The 22,156-nt window shown below is 38.7% G+C and overlaps 1 protein-coding gene and 1 pseudogene across 2 annotated transcripts; both read left to right on the forward strand.

The window, feature by feature from the left end:
* Positions 1-94: 94 nt before the first annotated feature.
* On the forward strand, positions 95-22,055 carry LOC145465123 (multivesicular body subunit 12B-like; annotated as a pseudogene). The gene is made up of 9 exons (XR_014041521.1): positions 95-3,891; positions 7,863-8,129; positions 10,079-10,285; positions 12,282-12,375; positions 12,503-12,637; positions 14,517-14,613; positions 15,130-15,210; positions 15,706-15,756; positions 16,636-22,055. The product of XR_014041521.1 is annotated as a multivesicular body subunit 12B-like (transcript).
* LOC145464960 (uncharacterized) lies at positions 4,332-7,452 on the forward strand. The gene is made up of 2 exons (XM_081448774.1): positions 4,332-4,936; positions 5,613-7,452. Exon 2 carries the CDS (start codon positions 6,069-6,071, stop codon positions 7,215-7,217), a length of 1,149 nt encoding a protein of 382 aa, XP_081304900.1. The 5' UTR covers positions 4,332-4,936; positions 5,613-6,068; the 3' UTR covers positions 7,218-7,452.
* Positions 22,056-22,156: the final 101 nt, after the last annotated feature.

Genomic DNA, 22,156 nt, shown 5'->3' on the forward strand with positions numbered 1-22,156 from the left:
ATGACAGGATTCCAAAATTATTACTGCACTTGTCGCTTTTGTCTGAACTGCGTGGCATTAAAAAAATCAAATAGTAGCTGCTTTATTTCAGTCATGTTCAGTCAGGGCTACCCGCCATTACATCGCCCGGCCGTAGGATCCTACAGCCTCTACATGACGCGATCAGGAGCGCAATGTCATTCGTTTCATGGCTTGTTGTCCCCACTGTACGGTACCACAATCCTTATTGAGGTTTTTTATAGCAGAAGTTTAAATTAAATGCCAGTGGCCTTGATTTGGGACGACTCTAAATTGTGAACTGAACTAATCCTTAGAGTTCCCTCACCCGGCCATACCCATACTATAGTACACAGCCAGGAGTCCAATTTCATTCCCTTCACAGCTTTCAATCTCCGATCGGCGACACTCACAGTTTTTCATCGGTTATTTCCATTGAAGCAACTTAGATGAAAGGAGAAATTTCCCTATTTGAGGCGACTTCAGAAGTTTACTTTTCACCGAGGGTTACCCATCATTAAATCGCCGACCCTTGGATCCTACAGATGCTTACACGACGCGGCCATGAGCGCAATTTCATTCCTTTCATGGCTTGTCGTGCCCATTGCACGGTATAACAAGCCCTATTTACGTTTATTTTTATAACAGAAGCTTAAATTAAAAGCCAATAATGGTCTTGATTTGAGACGGCTGTAGAATGGGACTTCAACAGTTAAAATTACCCGGCAGGAACTCACCCGATCGTAACCATAATATAGTACACAGCCCAGCTTTCTATCTTCGATTATCGGCGTTAGCGAATATTTTTTATTCAAGAAGAGTGGATGAAACGAAAAATGGCCTTACTTGAGGCGGCTTTAGAATTTATTTTTCACTGAGAGCTACCCATCATTAAATCGCCCGGTCGTAGGATCCTATAGTACGGCATCGGAGGAGCCTAAAATCATTCCATTTGCGGAATTTTATCGGCAAACAGCGACATAAAACATTGTTTTCCGTATTTCGCGCTTTTGTCTGAACTGCGTGGGACTAAAAAATCAAATGGTTAGCTGCTTTTTTCAGATCATGTTCAGTTAGGGCTACCCGGCATTAAATCGCCCGGCCGTAGGATCCTACAGACTCTACATGACGCGGCCAGGAGCGCAATTTAATTCGTTTTCTGACTTGTTGTCCCTAATGTTAGGTTTAACAATCCTTAATGACGTTTTTCTTTGCAGCAGAAGCTTAAATAAATGACAATGGTCTTGATTTGATACGGCTATAAATTGTCAAATAAATCACCCTCAGAGTTCCTGTGCTATAGTACACAGCCAGGAGTCCAATTTCATTCCTTTCATAGCTTTCTATCTCCGATCGGCGGCGCTCACAGTTTTTTATCGGATATTTCCATCGTTCTGTCGAAGTAACTTAGATGAAAGGAGAAATTCCCTTATTTGAGGCGACTTCAGAAGTTTACTTTTCAGCAAGGGATACCCATCATTAAATCGCCCGGCCGTAGGATCCTATAGTACATGCCCGGAGTACATGACACCAGAGGAGCAAAAAATCATTCCATTTGCGGCATTTTTATCGGCAGACAGCGACATGAGACGTTGTAACTGTATTTTGCACTTTTGTCTGAAATGTGTGGCATTAAAAAATCAAATGGTAAGCGGCTATATGTCAGATTAAGTTCAGTTAGGGCTGCCTGCCATTAAATCGCCCGGCCGTAGGATCCTACAGCTAGCCTCTACATGACGCGACCAGGAGCGCAATTTAATTCCTTTTAGGGTTTGGTGTCCCCAATGTACGGTACAACAATCCTTATTGAGGTTTTTTTATAGCAGAAGCTTAAATTAAACGACAGTGGCCTTGATTTGAGACGGCTGTAAATTGTGAACTGAACTAACCCTTAGAGTTCCCTCACCCGGCCATACCCATACTATAGTACACAGCCAGGAGTCCAATTTCATTTCCTTCACAGCTTTCAATCTCCGATCGGCGACACTCACAGTTTTTCATCGGTTATTTCCATTGAAGCAACTTAGATGAAAGGAGAAATTTCCCTATTTGAGGCGACTTCAGAAGTTTAATTTTCACCGAGGACTACCCATCATTAAATCGCCCGGCCCCAGGATCCTACAGACGCTACACGACGCGGCCACGAGCGCAATTTCATTCCTTTCGTGACTTGCCGTGCCCAATGCACGGTATAACAAGCCCTATTTACGTTTATTTTTATAACAGAAGCTTAAATTAAACGCCAATAATGGTCTTGATTTGAGACGGCTGTAGAATGGGACTTCAACAGTTAGAATTACCCGGCAGAAACTCACCCGATCGTAACCATATTATAGTACACAGCCCAGCTTTCTATCTCCGATTATCGGCGTTAGCGAATATTTTTCATTCAAGAAGAGTAAATGAAATGAGAAATGGCCTTTTTTGAGACGACTTTTGAATTTTAATTTTTCGCTGAGGGCTACCCATCATTAAATCGCCCGGCCGTAGCATCCTATAGTACGACACCGGAGGAGTCCAAAATCATTCCATTTGCGGAATTTTATCGGCAAACAGTGACATAAAACATTATTGCTGTATTTCGCGCTTTTGTCTGAACTGCGTGGGAGTAAAAAATCAAATGGTACGTTGTTAGAGTTCAGATCATGTTCAGTCAGGGCTACCCAGCTTTTAATCACCCGGCCGTAGGATCCTACAGACTCTACACGACGCGGTCAGGAGTGCAATATTACTCGATTCATGGTTTGTAGTCCCCAGTTTACAGTATAACAATCCTTAATGAAGCTAAATTGAATTAAATGACAATGGTCTTGATTTTAGACGGCTGTATTGTGACATGACCCTTAAAGTTCCCTCACCCGGCCATACCCATACTATAGTACACAGCCAGGAGTTCAATTTCATTCCCTTCGCAGCTTTCCATCTCCGATCTGCGGAGCTAACAGTTTTTCATCGGTTATTTCCATTGAAGTAGCTTAGATGAAAGGAGAAATTTCCTTATCAGAGGCGACTTCGGAAGTTTACTTTTCACCGAGAGCTACCCATAATTTTAAACGCTCGGATGTAAGATCCTACAGACTCTGTGAGTCCACTCGCCAGTCGTTTTATAGCTTGTTGTCATCAATTCACGGTATAAACAGTCATTTTTCCAGCTTTTGTTATTTTTTCATAGCAGAAGTTTGAATAAAACGACAAATGGTTTTGATATGACGGGTTTGTAAAATGTGACTTCACCCTTAGAGTCAGCCGGCATAAAATCGCCCGGTTGTAGTATCCTACCATACTAGGCTCGTACTATAGTACGTACTATGACGGGTGACGCCCGCGTAATTTGGTGCACTTTCAGCGGGCATCACCCACAGGAGTCATGTGAACCGGGTGACACAGAGTGGTGGCGAGTACAGTCTCGTTTGACAGCGGTTTTTCACAATGGAAAGGTTAGTACTAGAAATCTGACCAATCCTCGTTTAGCTTAAAATTTCCCAATCTAAATCCAACATGGCGGACGAATTGATACTTATGCGGTAGTTTGTTCCCATAATCCTGAAGCGTTTAAAGGCTGTTTCTTTCAAAGCTACTTTCCTTGACAGAAGGGGTTCAAGAAGGCAAGCTACTTCTTTGTCCTTAGGCCGTCAGAGTAGTGGAGGAGCGTTTACTACTCATGAAAATCGCCGAATACAGCAAGAGGTAAAGTGGACTAAGATCAGAGATCGTCTTGGTTATGTTGCCATTAAGAAATCTTCCCTTCCAACTGGGGCAGTTTGTATTTGGTGCCTGGAAACTTCAACTGCAATAAGATACCGTTACTGTGGGCCTCAAACGTTTTTGTGTTCCGAATGCGCTGGGAAACTTCATTCCAGTATCACCACATACCATGTTTTAGAGTTGTAGAAGGTACAGCAATGACCCGATTATCACTTTATTTAAAAAAAATTAACTCACTTTACTTAAATGTACATGTATACGTACATGTAGTTGTTGCAAAGTATTAGCTCTAATATATAAGCTTACACCGTGTGTAAAACATGTGCATGCTGTGAAGTAAATTACACTTTATCCAAGAACAATCACACAGAAATTAATCTTAACCCCACCTAGTTCAGAAGTAAACTTATCTGAAAGCACTATTAATTCAAACTTCAGTCTGCCATCTGCTAATGACTGGCACCGATGTAGCAGGATACATCCTGCTACATTGTGATAGTTTACATGTAAGCTGGTTTAAGGCCGTTGATGGTACATGTTAGCCAATGCTATAAAACTAACAAATTGTACTAGTGTACTAATTATAACTAGAAACAACCAGAAACAACAGATCAGTTATAATTGCTAGCGCTATATTTTTTGCGTTGCCACTATAACTTTTGAATGTTTCATCATAATCTATATACCCTTGTTTAATCATATGTATTTTTATTTAGCCTAGTATATTACTTACTTCCGATATAGTTGTATGCACTTAGGAGCCTGCCTGATTTCTTGCTAGGTTAGTGAGGTGCCCCAAATTACAGTTGAGCTCAGATATATGCGAACTACGCATATGCATATTATACGAGCATATTTTGCGTATACATGTATGTCAATATGCACACATACAATGTATGTGCGTATATATACGCACATATGCATGTGTATACGCGCATATATGTCTCTTTGTTATGCATTCCCATAGGTTTCTTTATGTGAAGCATTGTTAGTCAAACAAAGGACATTATATTTCTGGGAATGAAAATGCTTCAAAGCGAAATTTGCCTATTGTTAAAACATCGTGCCGATCAATGAAAGCTATTATATTTTGAGTTTGCGATCACTTCGCAAATTCGCCGACAAACTACCGTTTATTAACACTTGCTTGATCTTTAGCTACCAAAAATGGGAAGAAAATTGAAACAGTCTCTTGAACTCCCTATTTTAACACGTGAACTCTATGTTTTTACATGTAAAGATCTGTGTTTCGGCACATGTCGGCAAGTCGTTTGCAAAATGCTTATTTGTCTCAATTAAGCATTCTGAAGATCCTAGTCGAAAAAATGAAATCTCTCGGTTATATTTGACACAGATCATTCATTCAAATGGTAAAATACTCTTTCCTTGACGAAAAAATTGTTTATCAAAAATTTCTATGGTGAGCTGCTCACGTTTAGTTATTGTTTCTTCAAGAAAAAGTTCTGTGTTTCGACATGTGTTGGCAAGTCATTTGCAAAATGTTTATTGTCTGAACCGTTCTGAGGATCCTCTTTGAAAAAATGATATCTCTAGTTTTATTTGACACAAATGGTTCATTTAAACTGTGAAATAATCCTTCTTTAGCCAAAGAATTGTTTACCAAAGTTGCTATGGTGGGCTGCTCACGTCTAGTTATTTTTTCTTCAAGGAAAAGTTCTGTGTTTTGGCATGCGTTGGCAAGTTGCTTGCGAGATGTTTACTGTTTGAAGGCTACTTTGAAGCATTCCGAAGACCTTGTGGAAAAATGATATCTCCCGTTATACATGTGCATGTATCTGACACAAACCATTCATTCAAATGGTAAAATACTCTTTCCCTGATGAAAGAATTGTTTATCGAAGTTTCTACGATGCGCTGCTCACATTTTGTTATTTTTAATTTTCTTCAAGGAAAAGTTGTGTTTTTCAGCACGCGTTTCCAAGTTGCTTGCTTGGACCGTGTTTACTTTGTGTCAAAAAAATGTTATCTTTCGGTTGTGTTTGCTCCATGAAGATGAAATTGTTGAAGCGTGTATCCCTAGTTCTATTTGACAAAAAAACAGTAAATTTATGATTTAACGGCAAAATACTCTCTCTTTTAATTAATATTCAGTCAGTTAATTTTGTGTCAAGTGCCTAATTGCAAGATGTTAGTTTCAGCTTACATTTTGCTAATAAGTCGTCTGAAGGCATACGCGCATATACTGTATACATGTATTCAAAATAAAGAAAACTCTTTCTTGCTCTGGGGCAAGCTGTCAAGCCATTGAAAACAACAATTACCTGTTAAGAAAAGAAAAAAACAATAGGTTAGCTCATACATACATGTACTAATCAGGCATATGCGTATATACTGTATATGTTTATATGCATACGCGTATGTGCGTATACATTTGTCTTAAGCACAATAATTCGTTTTTTGAAGATGACAACTTTCTTCAGATTCATGGTACGGCTATGGGTCCCAAAAACGCATGCAGTTATGCTGATCTAGCCATAGGAATTATTGATAAGAAAGCCAAATCAGGGGAAATTAAACCCAACCTGTGGTGGAGGTATAGGGATGACATTTTTGATCTTTGGACCCAAGGGCCTGCTAAACTCGATGAGTTTACGCATTATATTAATTCTTTGTACCCCACCATTAAATTTACTCTAGTTTCTTCTCCCAATTCACTTAACATACTAGATCTTACTCTCAATCTGGTGGACGGTTTCATCCAGACTGATATCTACTCCAAACCTATGGATAACCATATTTACTTGCTACGGAATAGCGCACACCCTGCCCATGTTACCAGGGCCATTCCCTATGGAGTAGCTACCAGGATCCAAAGGAATTGTTCTACTGATGAGGCATTTAGTAAACGCTCTTCTGAGTATAAGGGTTATCTATATAACCGGGGTTATAACCCTAATTTGGTTTCACAACAGTTTGAGAAAGCCCAGTCTATTCCTAGACAAACATTACTTCAACCCCAGCCTAAGAAGTCCAAACAAATTTTTCCGCTTGTGCTTGATTTCAACCCTCGCTTACCCAGTATTGGTAGAATTATTAGGAAATACAAGCGCCTTATTTATGATTCACCATCTCTTAAAAAGATTTTTCCGGTAGGGTCCATCATTCCTGCTTTTCGTAGAACTAAAAACATCAAAGAAATCTTGAGCAGTAAGCCTCGTGAGCAACATCGCACGCCCAATAATCAGCGGAGTTGCTTTAAATGCACAGCCAAATGTGATCTATGTCACAATTATTTAAAGGAATCTAATTGCTTTACTAGCACTAGTACTAGCAGGACGTATCCTATTACGCAGATTCTTAATTGTATATCTAAAAATGTCATCTACTTGGTTACGTGCAAGAAATGCAATGTGCAATATGTTGGTTCCACAAGTAACAAATTTAAAATTCGTTTCCGCAACCACAAGTCTTCTATGATCACCAAAAAACGTACTTGTGAAGTTGCTATTTATTTTAACAAAGAGCCTCATGCTCCGGCAGATTTTGAATTTTGAATTATTGAACAGCTGTGTAATCTTAGTGTCAATAATAATAGTCTTGATGACCGTAATTGCTCACAAGAGAGGCCTTTTGGTGTGCTCAATTATGCACCCTCACACCTCATGGACTCAACAGAAGGTGTTAGTTTAATTCCAGGAATAGGATTCGCTACAATTAACACCACCTTGCTGCTGTAAATTTTACTTGATTTTATTTGCTTTTTAGCGGGCATTTTGCTATTTTTATTATTACGTAATTCTTATGTAATCTTATGTGAAAAAATTTTCTATTTCTTTGTTCCCTTTGTAAGTTATTGTTTTGTAACTTATTTAAGGCTTTTTCACTTTTTGTAAATTTTATTCCGAGTATTGATATTCTTAGTGTTGAAGAAGCCCGAAACGTCCACTTGAATTAAAGACCTCCTACGAGAAAAGTTCGCATCTTCTTCTGTTTATTCAACCTATAATTATAAGTTTTGTTATTAGTATGTTAAAGTTGCATAACTGCAACATGGATAATTATTTACCAGTTTATCAATTACACGATTTTGCATGTAGGTAACCATCATTCCAAGAGAATTGCATTCTCAGTTTCAGGTGTAGTGCATCAAGTATTTTGTACTTGTAATGGATTGTTTCTTTTTGAAATGTACGTTCCAGGGTTTTTTCAAGAATAGCAGTTATTCCTATCAGTAAAGTTGGTGGGAAACAAAGGTTGGAACACTGCCTTAGTTTAAAAGCTGAATCACAGACATTCCTTGAAAGGACATTTCTCAGTGTAGGGACACTGATAGAGCTGGGATCCTCCTTTGCAACAATGAGAGAAGATGACCTTTTTAAAGAGATGTATGTAACATCATGGGAGAAACAAGACTGGATATGAGGAGCCAAATGAATTATGCTCTTGTTTTGTTTGCAACTGGAAAGGTAAGTATATAGGCAGGTAATGCAACAAAATTCTGACAATCTTGATTTTTTTTGCGGTTCTCTGAAAATACTTTAGAGAATCAGTAAGAGAAATTTCCTTTTTTTTTTCAGAGTTTGATCTGTACTCCAATTTTCAATTTAGTTGAACCTAAGGAGTAGAGTTTATTGTCTGTGTTATGAAAATGTCAGTAATATTATAGAAGTGGAAGTTATTTGAATTCTGGTTTCCATGGGGCAAAGTATGTGAATCCATACCATACTTTTAAAAATATGTGATATTTATGAATGTGGGTCTTATAAAAGTTGTGAAATTAAATTAACAAATTGACACTGGTTTTTTAAGTATCTGTCCTCTTATTGATGGTAAATTGCATCATAAAGTTTATTGTCAAAGTACCCTGCAGATCCACTTGCCTTCATACAACTTTGACAATGTAATATTTATGACCAAATTTATCATCAATAAAAACACACAGATGCATAAAAATCTACTTGCTGTGTTTTTTATTTTCATTACAGTGAAACCTGTATTAGGCGGATACCCTGCTAGTGATTGCTAGGTAGACACCCTTACTTGTGTCGGCTTAACACAGGCTGTCCGCTCAAAACAGGTTCCAGTATGTTGTGCAATAAAAGTCAATTATTAACCGTTTTGTAACACAGCTTAGCACGTAAGATCAAAGACTAGCTAAGACTGCTCATAGCACAATGTCCAGTCGATCACTACATCAATCTGGAATAATCACTCAGCTTTAAAACGATATTGCTTAACAATGTACAGGAGTCTCAGCTGAAACTTTAGAAGTAAAATGAGCCCTTTAAGTGTCCGCTTATTGCAGGTTTTGTGCAACAAAATGTCTTAATATTGGTGTGTGCATCTGTTTAATAGAGGTGTCTGCTGAATGCCGGTTGATTTTTAATTACTGTAAATGTGGGGAAAAAATTTTGGGACTTATTAAAGCTGGTGTCGACTTAAAAGAGGGTGTCCGCTTAATATGGGGTCTGCCTAATACAGGTTTCACTGTTAACAAAATCCAAAATTGTCAAATGGAGGCTTCACTAGAGGAAAACACTGGTTAAAAGTTAAATTGGATTGAGCCAAAATGATCCATAGAATCACGGTCTTTATTCATTGGGAAATTCCTGAAAACATACCGAATTATTCCCAAGTTTAGTTTATTTTCATGAAATACTCGAACACAGCAAAAAAAGGCTTCTACTGTATTGCGGTAAATTTTCATGCCAAAACTACAATAATTTACACTATCTTTTTCACTTAACAGTTGAATTCATTATATTTGCAAGCTGATCTTCAGGCTAACTGTCTGTAGAGATTGCTGGTGTTTTTTCTCTTAAAATAAAGAAATCCTGTTTAGATGCAATTTTTGGCTATATTGAGAAAAGAAAATCATATGCTAAATGTTGTTGAAACTGTTCACGATGATGTCAGCTGTGAGTCTGTACTCCTATTGATGATACAAATACACGTAAGCCAGTGATCGTATGAGAAATTAGGCAGTCATTATAAACAATTAAATGTACTTGTAAAATTGAATCTCTCTATAACCACTGACAACAGATGAAGATGGGCTACAAACACAAGACTATATATTTGTGATTGTGACTTGATCTGTGTACAGACAGTTTTGTTGAACAGACATACATTGCTATGGAGATTAAGAATGAGATCGATGGTAGCAATATAGAATGAAATTTATGAAACCTGGGTTTCAAAACTCCCTAGACTGTTAGCTGGGAAACAGTTATATGTTACAGATGTGGTCATGGTATTTAAGAATTGAGTCATAGAGGGTTATTCATTAACAGCAAGAAAATAAAAAAATATTACAACATGTACTTTTGGCAAATTATTTGTAATAGCTTTACCTTAGACTGACATCAATAAAATACCACAAGGGAGCTTAATTTTGAAATTTGTTTCTTTGTAGATATTAGAGAAACTCCAAATGAAAGAAGCCTATCTTAATATAGTAGAGAGCCTCTTCTCTGAGAAAGTAGTGCCCAGGCACATACAGCTTCTTGATCAAGATGAAGGGAGGGCAGACAGTGCTGTTGATTATAATGAGGAGGAAGTGGCAGAGATGATGGCAGTGGTCAACAGGATTGTTCAAAGCTGTTTCGTTGATCCTGAAAAGGTCTTGCTTAATTTCGTTTTGGTTTATTATATACTTCTGGATAACATGTGAAATACAATAACTTATAATTTGCTTGAGTGAAAAATAATGTACAAATGACACAATCCTGAGTTACATGTAAGTCAGGCTGCAGGAATTAATCACACATACATGTAAGACACATTGCTCATTATACAACCAATCTTATTTTGGCTATGTAATTGTATTTTCTTTTTCAGACAAAGCATTTCTTTATCCCAAAAACATCTTTAACCAAATGTAAGTGTGGCAATGTCTTGGGATTTAAATTAGATGAGGCACTTGTTTTCACTGGTGAAAAGGGAAAAGAACAGGCCCTGAAGAGACTTATAAGTAAGACGGGAAGAGGATGTGTGGGATGACTGACTTTGCCAGGAAGAGGGCAGTTGTCAGGATTGGTTAGAAATCGTGTTCCTATAACTTGATAGAAACACATAACTAGCACGAGCCATTGACATAATGATGGTGCTAGCAAAAAGAATTTACATTTTGATAATCAAAGTTAACAAGTTGTTTTCCTTTTTTTCGTCACAGTGTTGTCTAAAAGAAATAGAAAACATGTTCTCTGTGTTTCTATCGAGTTATAGAAACACTGGTGAACGATTGGGAGACCTCGAAAAAGCTGTGGAAACACTCACCTGCAGCTTGTGTTCTCACAGCATTCCTTGTTCTCCCAAACTTCCACTCTTGTTTCTGTAACTCGATAGAAACACGGTGCATGTTTTCTAATTCTTAGATATTTCAGGTTTGAATGGCAAGTTAAAGTCATTTTTTTGTTGACTGTTGCTATGGGAGGAGCAGTGGTCAGTGGTCAGTGGTTAGAGTACTGGATTTTGGATTGTTCTAGGTCTAGTGGTCTAGTGTACTTGTCAATGTGTATGTTTCTTGGTAAAAACTCCAGCAGTGCCTCTTTTCACCCAGAGCTCAGTACTGGAAGAATTGTTATCCATTGTGATTCATTGGTTTCGACTAAACAAACTGTGTTTGTAACCCACTCACTACCATTGCCGCCCTTACCACCTCTACCACCCCCACCACCCCTGTCAACCCCGTTATCCTCACCACCCTTGCCTCCCTTGCCACCCCGTCATGCCCGTTCCCCTCACCAGCCCCTCCACCCTTGCTACTCTGGCAACTCTGGCAACTCTGGCCAGCCTCACCACCCTTACCACCCTGGCCACCATGGCTACTCTGACCACCCTGCCCACTGTGGCTGTTTTGGCAGCACGAAGGAAAATGTTATCTCTGCTTCACTCGAGAGGTTCATTATGTTAATTTTTTGTTCCTGCATGAATTAAAATTCTACTGTTAGCTCCTGTAGTTCATCTGCAGCTGTAGTATATTTGTGACATACGTGAATAAATCAAATGCTCAATTATTCAACCTGTGTTTGTTTGTGTTAGATATTTGTTTTTCACTTTTAGGTTGAACGTATGTGTACATGTATGTACAGTGATAATGATGTGGTTTAAATTTATCTTTGGCATAAAAGTTTTTAAACCAGGTTGATTTCATAATTATAATTGATAAATGAAATTGAAATGGTTGGAAAAATGTGAACAAACATAAATTCTAACTGCCAGCATGTACATGAACATGTGATACTAAAGTCAATTGATGCAATTTCTCATATAATCCTTTTATTTGTCAGCAGTGTTCATTATAATTCGTGATTTCTTTCCACTAAAATGTCAAAATGGTTAGTGAAAGCCCAAAATCTACTAGCCAAAACTGCAGTTTTGGTAGCCTGTCCCTTTTTGGCTAGCATTACTCTCCAGCCCTGGTCAGTATTGTCATGTATTGAAATTAATAAACTTGATCAAATTAATCTCTGAACTTTCTGTAATGAAAAAAAATTACTAAAATTCAAACCAACAGGCTAGAAAAAAAGTTTCAAAGTCTATAAAGTTCTGGCAGAGCTTTCTTGAGGTTTTTTTTTTTTTCAGAACTTTATTCTGACCACTATTTCATCATGCAGGCAAGAGAGAATGTTATAGAAGACCTGGTAGTTATTGGAAAAGATGATTCTGTGCTGGCAGGATTTTCAGCAATTATAAATGCCTGTGATGATGGTAAACACAAGAGCGTGCAGTTTTGAATAATCTTTTCTCTCTTTTCTTATCTCTCCATTCATTCATTCATTCATTCATTCATTCATTCATTCATTCATTCATTCATTCATTCTCTTTAATTTTGCAGATGACAAAGCTTTGAGGAAGCATTTTTTTGTCTTAAGATTCAGTCTAGCAAGACAGCTACTAGTGCTGTTTGTGATATTGTGTTAATAACCAGAACAAAAGGAGAACAAACGCCTCCTGGATACCACCTAATTGTGTAAGTTCATGTAACATGTACATGTAGAGGGAAATTGTTGTTTGCAATATTTCTCTCACAAGTGTGAGTGCTTACTTTTCTATGAACTCAAAATGTTATGTACATGTATTGTACACATGTACATGTATGTGCTCACAAATGCTTTCGCTATCCAGAAATTATCCTTTAAAATAACCAATAACCAATAAAATAACCAATAATTATACAATCATGTGTGGCATGTTCTTGTAGCCAATAAATGCACACTCTGATTGGCTAAGTTTAGGGCATTCTTCTCCTGTAAGGCCCATGGGTTGATTGCGGGCTTGCAAAAACGAAGCAAATAGCTATATAATAAACAACTTATTAACCTCAAACATTCGGTGCGGGGGGGTACTCCCAGAAAAATTGGGAGGGGGTGTGCAACCCACTTCCCAAAACCCTTACCCTATTTACTGTATGACCAAAATCTGCAATATTCCCTACCCTATTTATGACCTGACCAAAAATTTGAAACCCTATTTATGACCTGACCCTTAAATCAAAACCGTGTTTCAGACTTGCATTATAATTAGTTCCCTAGTTCAGACCAAGGCTAAATTACTGAAAACATAATTTGTGAAGGGTTTTTGTTGATTTTTTGATAATGATGAAAAACTGGCTTTTTCTTAAAAACATACCCATATGAAGGCTAGAGTGCAAAAACCATACCCTATTTATGACTAAAATGGCCAAAATCAGCTAAAATCGATACCCTATTGATGACCAAAGCAGCTGAAAAACCATACCCTTTGGAGCCGCACATACCTATATAGCCCATACAAGGGAGTACCCCCCTCCCCCGGGCATTCAGTCTTTATGGGAAAAACTCAAACTGAGGTCTCAGTCTGAGAGTTTCCTGTAAAGACCTCATTCTTGGTTAATAAATAGTTAATACTTGTTTCAATATTGAATCATCTGCTTTTCAAATAAGTGTTGGAAATTGTCTGCAGTAGTGGGTTGTAATCCCGGGGGGGTACTTTGGGAATTTCTGGTGGGGGTGTGCCGCTGGGACCCTGGAACCCTTAGCCTATACCAGAGCTAGTTCAGCTGAATTTTGCTATCCTATACTAGAGTAAACTCCCCAGATCCCCCCCATCTATCAACACTGTGCAGGCTGATTTGCGTAAATTTAAACTTGCCGATTTGATTTTTTGATATTTTTGAGTGACAATTCCTGGTTTCCTTAGTCTAGATAAAATCTTCAACCAACTAGTCAGTTTTGTGAAAAATTATACCCTATTCTAGACCCAAACGCTCTAATTTATATACCCTATCCTAGAGTAAACTGCTTGAAAACCACACCCTTCACAGCGGCACATACCTATATAGCCCATATATGGCAGTGCCCCCCCCCCCCTGGGGTTGTAATGAACATGAGCCAATTTGTTGGTTATGTAGTGTCACATACTCACTACTGCTACACTCTTGAGATTCCAGTTTCTTTTCATTTGTAGTACACATTTACTTTGATTCATAATCATATACATGTAAAGTAGGTCAAAATAAGGTAAAAACTAGTAGACATTCCAAGACTGCAGAATAATTATGTCACATGATACGTATACATGTCTGCTGTAATGGGAGAAGAACAGTAAAAACGTTAGTTTGGTACCAACTGAAGTGCCTGAAATTCTGTAATAGTGGGAGTCTGTTATAATGGGAGCTGTTTCTATACATTACATTTCTTTGTAGCTTTCAACCAGAGATGCAGCTTCTGTCTCTAATAGCAGACTGGCATTCTGTTGCATCTCTCTGTTAGACATGCATGTAACTAAATGAGTTTTAAGTTTTTCGCTTATAAGTTTCAAATGCGTTATTCTGGACTCTATTGACAACATCACATGTAAGCCTCACTTAGGTATGGTCAGGCTCAGGCTCCAGGACCCTGGCAACCACAGCCAGGTTACCAGGCACCTCCTCCTGTTACTCCTAAAGTTGCGGCATCTTCAGATACTGTACGTCTATTCATGTGTTTTACAAAATCATTAAAAGTAGTTCGTCTCGTGTGATCTTGTGGGTGAAGGTAGTTCTGAAAAGAAGTGTTGTTGGTGGCTGACGTTTTGACAACCTGAGAAGAAGTCATCTTCAGAGTCAAGTGAATAGTGTTAGTGAGTCAATGAGGTTATAAGTCTGGTCTGTTTAAAGTGATTGGTTAGTTTAGCTCTGATGGTATTGGCTGAAAGACTTGTGTAAAGTTTGTCAGCTGGCATTGGTCGGTTCTTGTGACTGTAAATGTGATTCTGAATAACCTTATTGCTGTGGGCATGAAGTCTGGAGAAAAGATCTTAAAGTTTGTGGAAATCCTTAATTTTAAGTTAAAGAAGCCCTGGTTTTTGCTTATTGTAATTTTCCTCTTAAAACAGTAATATTTACATGCATGAGAAGAGTAATTCATGATATTACACAAGGGTTAGCTCATATCGATCATCATTTACTGCAAAGTTCACGAGTTTACTCGCAGAGCACTTTGATTATCTTCGTTGTTTGTAGCTATTGAAGGCCTTCCTTTTGAAGTTAATTCCAAGTTTGATATGTTATGGAAGAAGTCTGGGGTAAGTTTGATAACCCTGTTTGCACTCAGTTACCAACAAATCAATCATTTGATCGACCAATCAAAGGGCATGACACTAGTCTGGTTAACCGTACCCTGTCACCCTTTTGCGTGATGCTAGATGGCTTTACTCGCAATCTAGAGTCTAGTCAGGTAATCTGGTGAATAATTTTACTGTACTTTTTGTACTGACTCGGGACGTGGTGACCTACCGTGTGGCTTAAACGTTCTGCAGTATCTTTTTGGAATATCAAAATTCTGAGTTTACTCCGTGGCTTGTGGGAGCAAGGATATATATGAATTTTCATTTTTTCTCTAAGTCGTGGAGCCAAGTTAGAATTTTAATTTACTATATGGCCTAATGGCCATAATTACTAATTGTATCAATAACAAAATTCGAGTTTACTAATCTCGACTTAGTGATCCATGATCCATTTCTTAGTCTTAATTTTTTTGCTTATTGACGACACGTAGATGTTTCATGTTTCTTTTGCAGCCCGCGATTCCAAATATGCAAAGCTTATCTGTTAGCGACATTAACACAAAGGTACGTTGAATAAAATCATTTTCTCAAGAAATCAAGGAGTGTCATTTTTTTTTACTCAAATGAAAATAAAACGATGGTAATCATTTTACGGTGATTCCTCAGAATTGCATTGCGCATCCCTACCGGGCAGATTTTCGCGTCATTAGCGCGCTCAAACAAGCGCGTGCACATACATGACATCAAGAGATTCTTTTCAAGTTAAGCTCGACTGCGAAATGAATGCTAGTTTTCTCTTAAATGGTGACATGTTTTTTATTATATAATTTTGGTGTACAAATTATTCTCCTTACGTTGAAAATTTTTCGGAAGGAAAAAAAGATATAGCCAAGGGCACAAAAGAGTTAGTCGAGGAGACAAAGTATGACCTTGAAAACAACGACTCGAGGGACGTTTTGAGTCGATGCTGTTTAAAATGGTGTTAATTTTTCCATAAATTGTATATTACGTTGTTGCATATGCTTGAGACTTTCTACCTGTCACGCTTTCTTTTTTCAAGTATTTGTTTAAAAAAACTTTGCTTCCAGCTACCGCATAATGTAACATGATCCTATGAAATAACGCACGTGATAGACAAATGGGGTAAGATTGGCGCATCACTTTATGTGTTTTGCGATCATGGAGACCTGTCTTGTTTATTGTATTTTTCAACAGTGCTTGATAGGCAACATTCAGGGAAAGCTTCATAAAAATCGTTCAACAAATTTTATTTCTGAGGAATCGCCTTAAGGTTAGCTCTTCTTTCTACGTGGTAACAAAAGGTGTTTCAAATAGTCATGAGGAGATAAACAGTGCATTGCGGGCTAAACCGTTTTTCTGTTTCATGTCTTCTCAGCCAAAATGAGTTTATACTTACTTCTTTGTTTTTTTCTCCACTTGTAGTACGACTATGACTTTAGCAAGGAGCGAGCTGTGACTTCAAGATGAAAAAGAATCATTTAGTTAGTGTCGGTCACATAATTCCGCCGCCTGTGTCACACGGCCAATTTTCATAAAGAGGGTTGCGTTAGAGTAGAGTAGTTTGTGGCTGACTTAGATAGTCACAGCGAGCGACCGGTGATAAATTACGTTGCTGGCCGAGTTAAATGGTATTAAAATGGTGTGTAGTCTTTATACGACACCCTCTCTATTTGCAACAAGACAAGTTGAGAGTACAATGCAGCAGAGAAAGCTTTTCCCGTCCCCAAGTTCTTTGTAAATCTATGCTGAGCATGAGCAGTGCCCTGTAATCTCATGCTTAGGCGAATGGAAGTGAGCAAAGGTTGCTGCAATGACAGAGGTTGCCTTATGTACACCACATATTGTGTTGAGTTGAATGGGAATAAATCCCAGAATTACGTGTATGTGATGCAATGAAGTGAAGTTTGAAGTCGTGACCTGTAAGTCACAACAAACAAGCAAATAAATACAACATTTAAAGGAGTTATAAAAAAGCTGACAAAATCAGATAAATTATACGGCAAAAATGGTCAAGTAAGATATCAAATGCATTGTAGAAACTAAAAAAAAAGAACTGCCTGCGAGATTTTTATCTAGTAAAGGTTGATAACAAAACCAGATAATATGCGCATAAGTGCATTAGGAAAGATAAAATAGAGTATAAAGGAAACGTTAGGTAGTTATACTCAAGAATTTTATCTCCGCTTGGTTTAAAGTTTGTGGCTTACATTTTTATATTATCGCAACCAAAAAAGCAACGCAGCGCAACCAAAAAACTAACGAAAAACCAACGCAACCAAAATAACAACGCAGCGAAAAATGCGACGCAACCAAACAAGCAACGAGAAAAGCAACGCAATGCAACCAGAAAAGCAAGCAATAAAGCTTGCAAAGCAAGCAGAAAGCTGCGAAAATAGCAACGCAACGAAAAAAGCAGCGAAAAAAGCAAGGCAACGCAACCAAAATATCAAGCAAAAAAGCAAGGCAACGTAACCAAATAGCGAAGCAAGCAATAGTTCTCTGGTTGGCACAACAACTAAAAAACCAACGAGTTGGAAGCGGTTCTCATTATTGTACTAACATGATGTATATATAGTAATTTACTTAATTAACATTAGTTTTACATTTTTATTAAATACATTACATGTAGATCTTTATAGGGAATATAACTATTTACAAACGTACAAAAAGCTGCACAAAAGAACTCTTTGTTTCACCAGCCAATACTTCTCTGGTTGGCATATATATTACAATAGGTGACGTCACTGCTTTTTTTGCCATAAAGCGAATGAGGAAGTAACCCACTGAACATATCCAAACTCAAGCTACTGACAAATTTACTAAACGACCTGGATTGGCCTCCCTTTTCAAAGAGAAGGAAAATGGCTCGCCTTTCGTTACTCCACAAAGCTATTCATGGTGAATCAACGTTTGAAATGCCAAGGTACATCAAAAGGCGCAATTGTCAATTACGACACTACCACTGAGACAAGTTTATTGAATTAAGACCAAACACTGAAGCATGCAGAAACTCACTTTATTATATGGCTAGCTCCGCGAGCGGGCAAGATGAAACAAATCCTGCGCCGTGATTGGCTACCCGAGCGGGCAAGATGGAGCTATCTTGCCCGCTCGGGACTACCCGCCGTGTCTCGCAAGAAAAATTTTCCGGAAATCCATATAATAAATCCTTTATTGACTAAGCTTGTTCGGTCAAAATGGCTGGATATTGGCCTCGTTCTTTTTTTGCCAGTTTATGGGCCTGGACTCCGTCTCGGTCCATAAACTCGCAACAAAAGAACTTTGCCAATATCCAGCCATCTTGACCTCACACTTGGTCAATAACCCAGACATATTGTAGAAGTATCAAAGAATAGAGGTTATTGCCCAGGAATGTTTTGGACAGTAAAATTTCCACAAGTTAACCCTTTCGCCTAGGGAGATCACTTGTGCCTGTGGCCTCGCAGTTTGTTATAAAATTGTGACCCCCCTCCCCCTATACACGATCTAGTTTACACCCTTGGAAGTTTGGAACTTTCTGCAACAATCGTGCGGCCTGTAATGCATCCGTTATTAACCTATTCATTGAAAGCTGTAAAATAAGGTATAGTTTAGGGGTATGCCTAATATTTACGAAGATTTTGACTTTTTTGAACTTTTTCATTCTCTCCTTTCAAACCATTGTTAAGCGATGACGTATTGTGTGACGTCATCGCTTTATGCTGGCGTACTTGCATTTCTTTGGATAGTGATTTCTTATAGTTTTGTCGCGCTTATGTCGCGCACGATTTATCTCTCTGTGGAAGCAAAATATACTCTGGGAGTTAGTAAATGAGACAATTAGGTTCAGTGGAGTGCTTTTAATTGTAGGTTTTAAAATAAGATTTAGGGTTTTATTTTGGTTTATACAGTCTGGGATAAATTAGCATTCACGGGCAAACTCATAATAAGAACATATCCTCCATACATACAAGTTTAGGTAGACAAGTAATTCGCACAGGCGATAGGTGAAGGGTTTGCGGCTTTCCTTTGCTGTTTGAAGCATCACCGGAGGCCTTAATCGATATGACAAGTATACAGTTAAAACAACAAATTAATTTCCGGTGAGGTAATTAGCGTTGTCAAATATCTTTAAAGATGGTAAGGTGTCGATTTCAGACAGAGAAACTTGTACTTTGCGGTTTTCCTTTGCTGTTTGTAGGATCAGTGGAGTGCTTTTAATTTCAGCTTTTAAACGAAGATATGGGGCTGGAAATACACTGTAACTGAAATTCCTTTATTATGTATTGGAAAATTTAGTTATTAATCTTTCTTTTGGGTTGGTACATTTCGCTGACCCCTAGCATATAGACCAACACGATGGACCTGCTACATGAACTACTTGAATGAACTACCAATGGACTACCTTAAATGTAAACCCCTAAAATTTCTGACACAAAAGTTCTACAGTTTAGTTAGGGAATCGGTTTGTCTGCTTATGTTCCAATCTTCTAGGAACAATTTTTAAAAGCATCACTTCTGCATGGATTGCGTGCCGTTTATTTGTCAAAGCTATCACCTCCTTAGTGGTTGCTGATGCGATTTTTGGAATACACAGATCAGAAGCTTTCAAATGGTGTACCGTACATGGGTATAGGGGGTGTATTAATTAAATTGCAGAAAATTCCCAGCAATTTAGGGCTAAAAGGGTTAAGATTAGAATAATTTAACTTGCCTCTCCCCACTTTTTGTAACCCTTTAGTCTGGCAGCAATGGGTATATCCCTCTGTGGGAAACCCCTTTATGCAGATGTAGATAGATCATCTCAAAGAAACGCAACCCCTTTTTTGATGTTTTTTTTTTTCTTTTTTCATCGATCGTTACTCATTCCGCAATGCCATAGCCCGCGAAAGCTCCTAGGGGCACTAATCCTATTTAAGCCTGAAGTTTTTTCAGGCATTCATTTCACAAGTGACAAAGTTGTTTACCTAACTGCGATGATCATTCATGTCTTTACATCTCTCCGCATTTCTATTGCATGATAATGCAGCGTTCGGTTGCGAGAGAGCTTTTGGTTTTCCCATGTTCCACGAGCTAACTGGATGTGACACAGTTTCCTTCTTCGCTGGCCGTGGCAAGAAGACAGCCTGGGACATCTGAGGTGTACTCCCCGAGCTTACAGCTACACTGCTGACCCTATCCTCGTTACCTGAAGTGGTCGACAATGCTTGCTTGACTGTGGTTGAACGTTTAGCCATTCTCCTTTACAACCGCACAAGTACATGTAACCTAACAAAGGTTAATGTAGCCAGACAAGAACTCTTCTGTAAGAAGTGTAGGACCCTGGGAAAATTCCTCCAACCTAAGAGGCACTCGTGCAGCACACCAATCATTCAGTGCATTAAGGTGGGCACGTTTGGGCCCCAACTCTTACGACGCAACTAGTTCCTCTAAGCCCTTCTGAATGGGGATGGCAACATGATGACGTGATGAAGTCTCGGATTCCAGTACGGATGATACTGCCACAGATGAAGGACACGTGCTACGAACTCATCCGCTGCAGCTGCATGCAAGACTGCATGCGCAAGTCGTTGTAAGTGTGTAAAGGCGAGCTTGGCTTGCACAGGATTGTGTAACTGCAGAGACGTGTTGAAGACATGTCAGCGTCACTTTTTATTTCTTCTTCGCCATATTTCAACAAACTTTTTGGTCCATTTTAGAGGACCATTCCACCTTAAGTGGACCTTTCCTTGAAGCCATTGCTTTTCTTTTACTGACTTAACGATGATGAGCCGCGTCCCGCCCCACCTGAGCAGACTGGGTCTGAGAAATAGAGACACATGACGTAGTAGCCTCGATGTCGATATTTTGTCACAAGAAGTTCGATTGTGCCACGTATCGAGAGCTTGTAAACGTGTTAGTGGCAAAATATCTTCTAAATAGCTATTTTGGTGGTCAAAGGACATCATTTAAGTCTGGCGATCGGTAACTTGACATGCGGCATTCGAAGAACTGAATGTTTGCGGCAGTTCGCGGTTCCAAGAGTGCTTTTAAGCACTAAAAGATCGAAACTTGGTTTGCGACTGTGTCAGGCCAAAACAGAGCAGGTCTAAAAGCAGGTCACTTCGAAGCGTATAAAAAAACGGTATTTTTGGCAGTTACATGACAAGCAGTAGCCACCGTGTCTATGAAAGTGTGAATGTTTTGACCTGCTTTTAGACTTGTAAAATGCGTGGATTTGTCGGGAGGTAGCATTCCGTGCCACAACAGTATAGCTACCCATAATGCATTGCAAGATGTATCCGACAATAAATACTGCTGTTAGCAATGAACCAGAAACACCAAAGTAAAGACTATAGCATATAGCAAATTAAGATGTGTATAGTACGTGCTGATATGCTAGTTTCCGGTTCCGCTTAGTCTAAGAGTGGGACTGTATTCTGCTAGTTATAGACCTGAGGCTAGAAACTCCAGCGTTATATATTCGTTACCGTCGTCAGCTAGAATTGCGCATTTTTCAGCCCAAATTGAGGCGTATTCGGACAGGATTCCAAACAGTTAGCAAGCCAAAAGGTAACGGTTGGAAATTTGAAAACAGACATACACTTCAAAACTAATTGTAATTGCTGAGTATCGTTGGCGAATGCTGCTTGTCATTGCGCGCTTATTCAATTCAAAGATATGGCTATGTCTGCCAAGTTAAGCGGTACCGCACAACTTAAGATTTGCTTACAGTTGGTGGACTCACTGCGAACGAGAACGGGTGTTTTCCTATGCGGTGTTTGCTACAATTTATCCATACACGATGTAGCTGAGCTGATCGGCCACTTCTCTCGAGGTCGCATAAAGCCTTCTACATCCTCAATCAACGACATTTCAAGAAAACCAGCCAATATGTATTCTGCGTAAGCCAGAGGTTGGCCCATGTTAATTGTTTATGTCGCTATTGGCCGCTGGAAAACCGAGTCATGGAATTGCTTCCCAC

Source organism: Orbicella franksi, chromosome 13 (assembly GCF_964199315.1).
Source record: "Orbicella franksi chromosome 13, jaOrbFran1.1, whole genome shotgun sequence".
Lineage (NCBI taxonomy): Eukaryota > Metazoa > Cnidaria > Anthozoa > Scleractinia > Merulinidae > Orbicella > Orbicella franksi.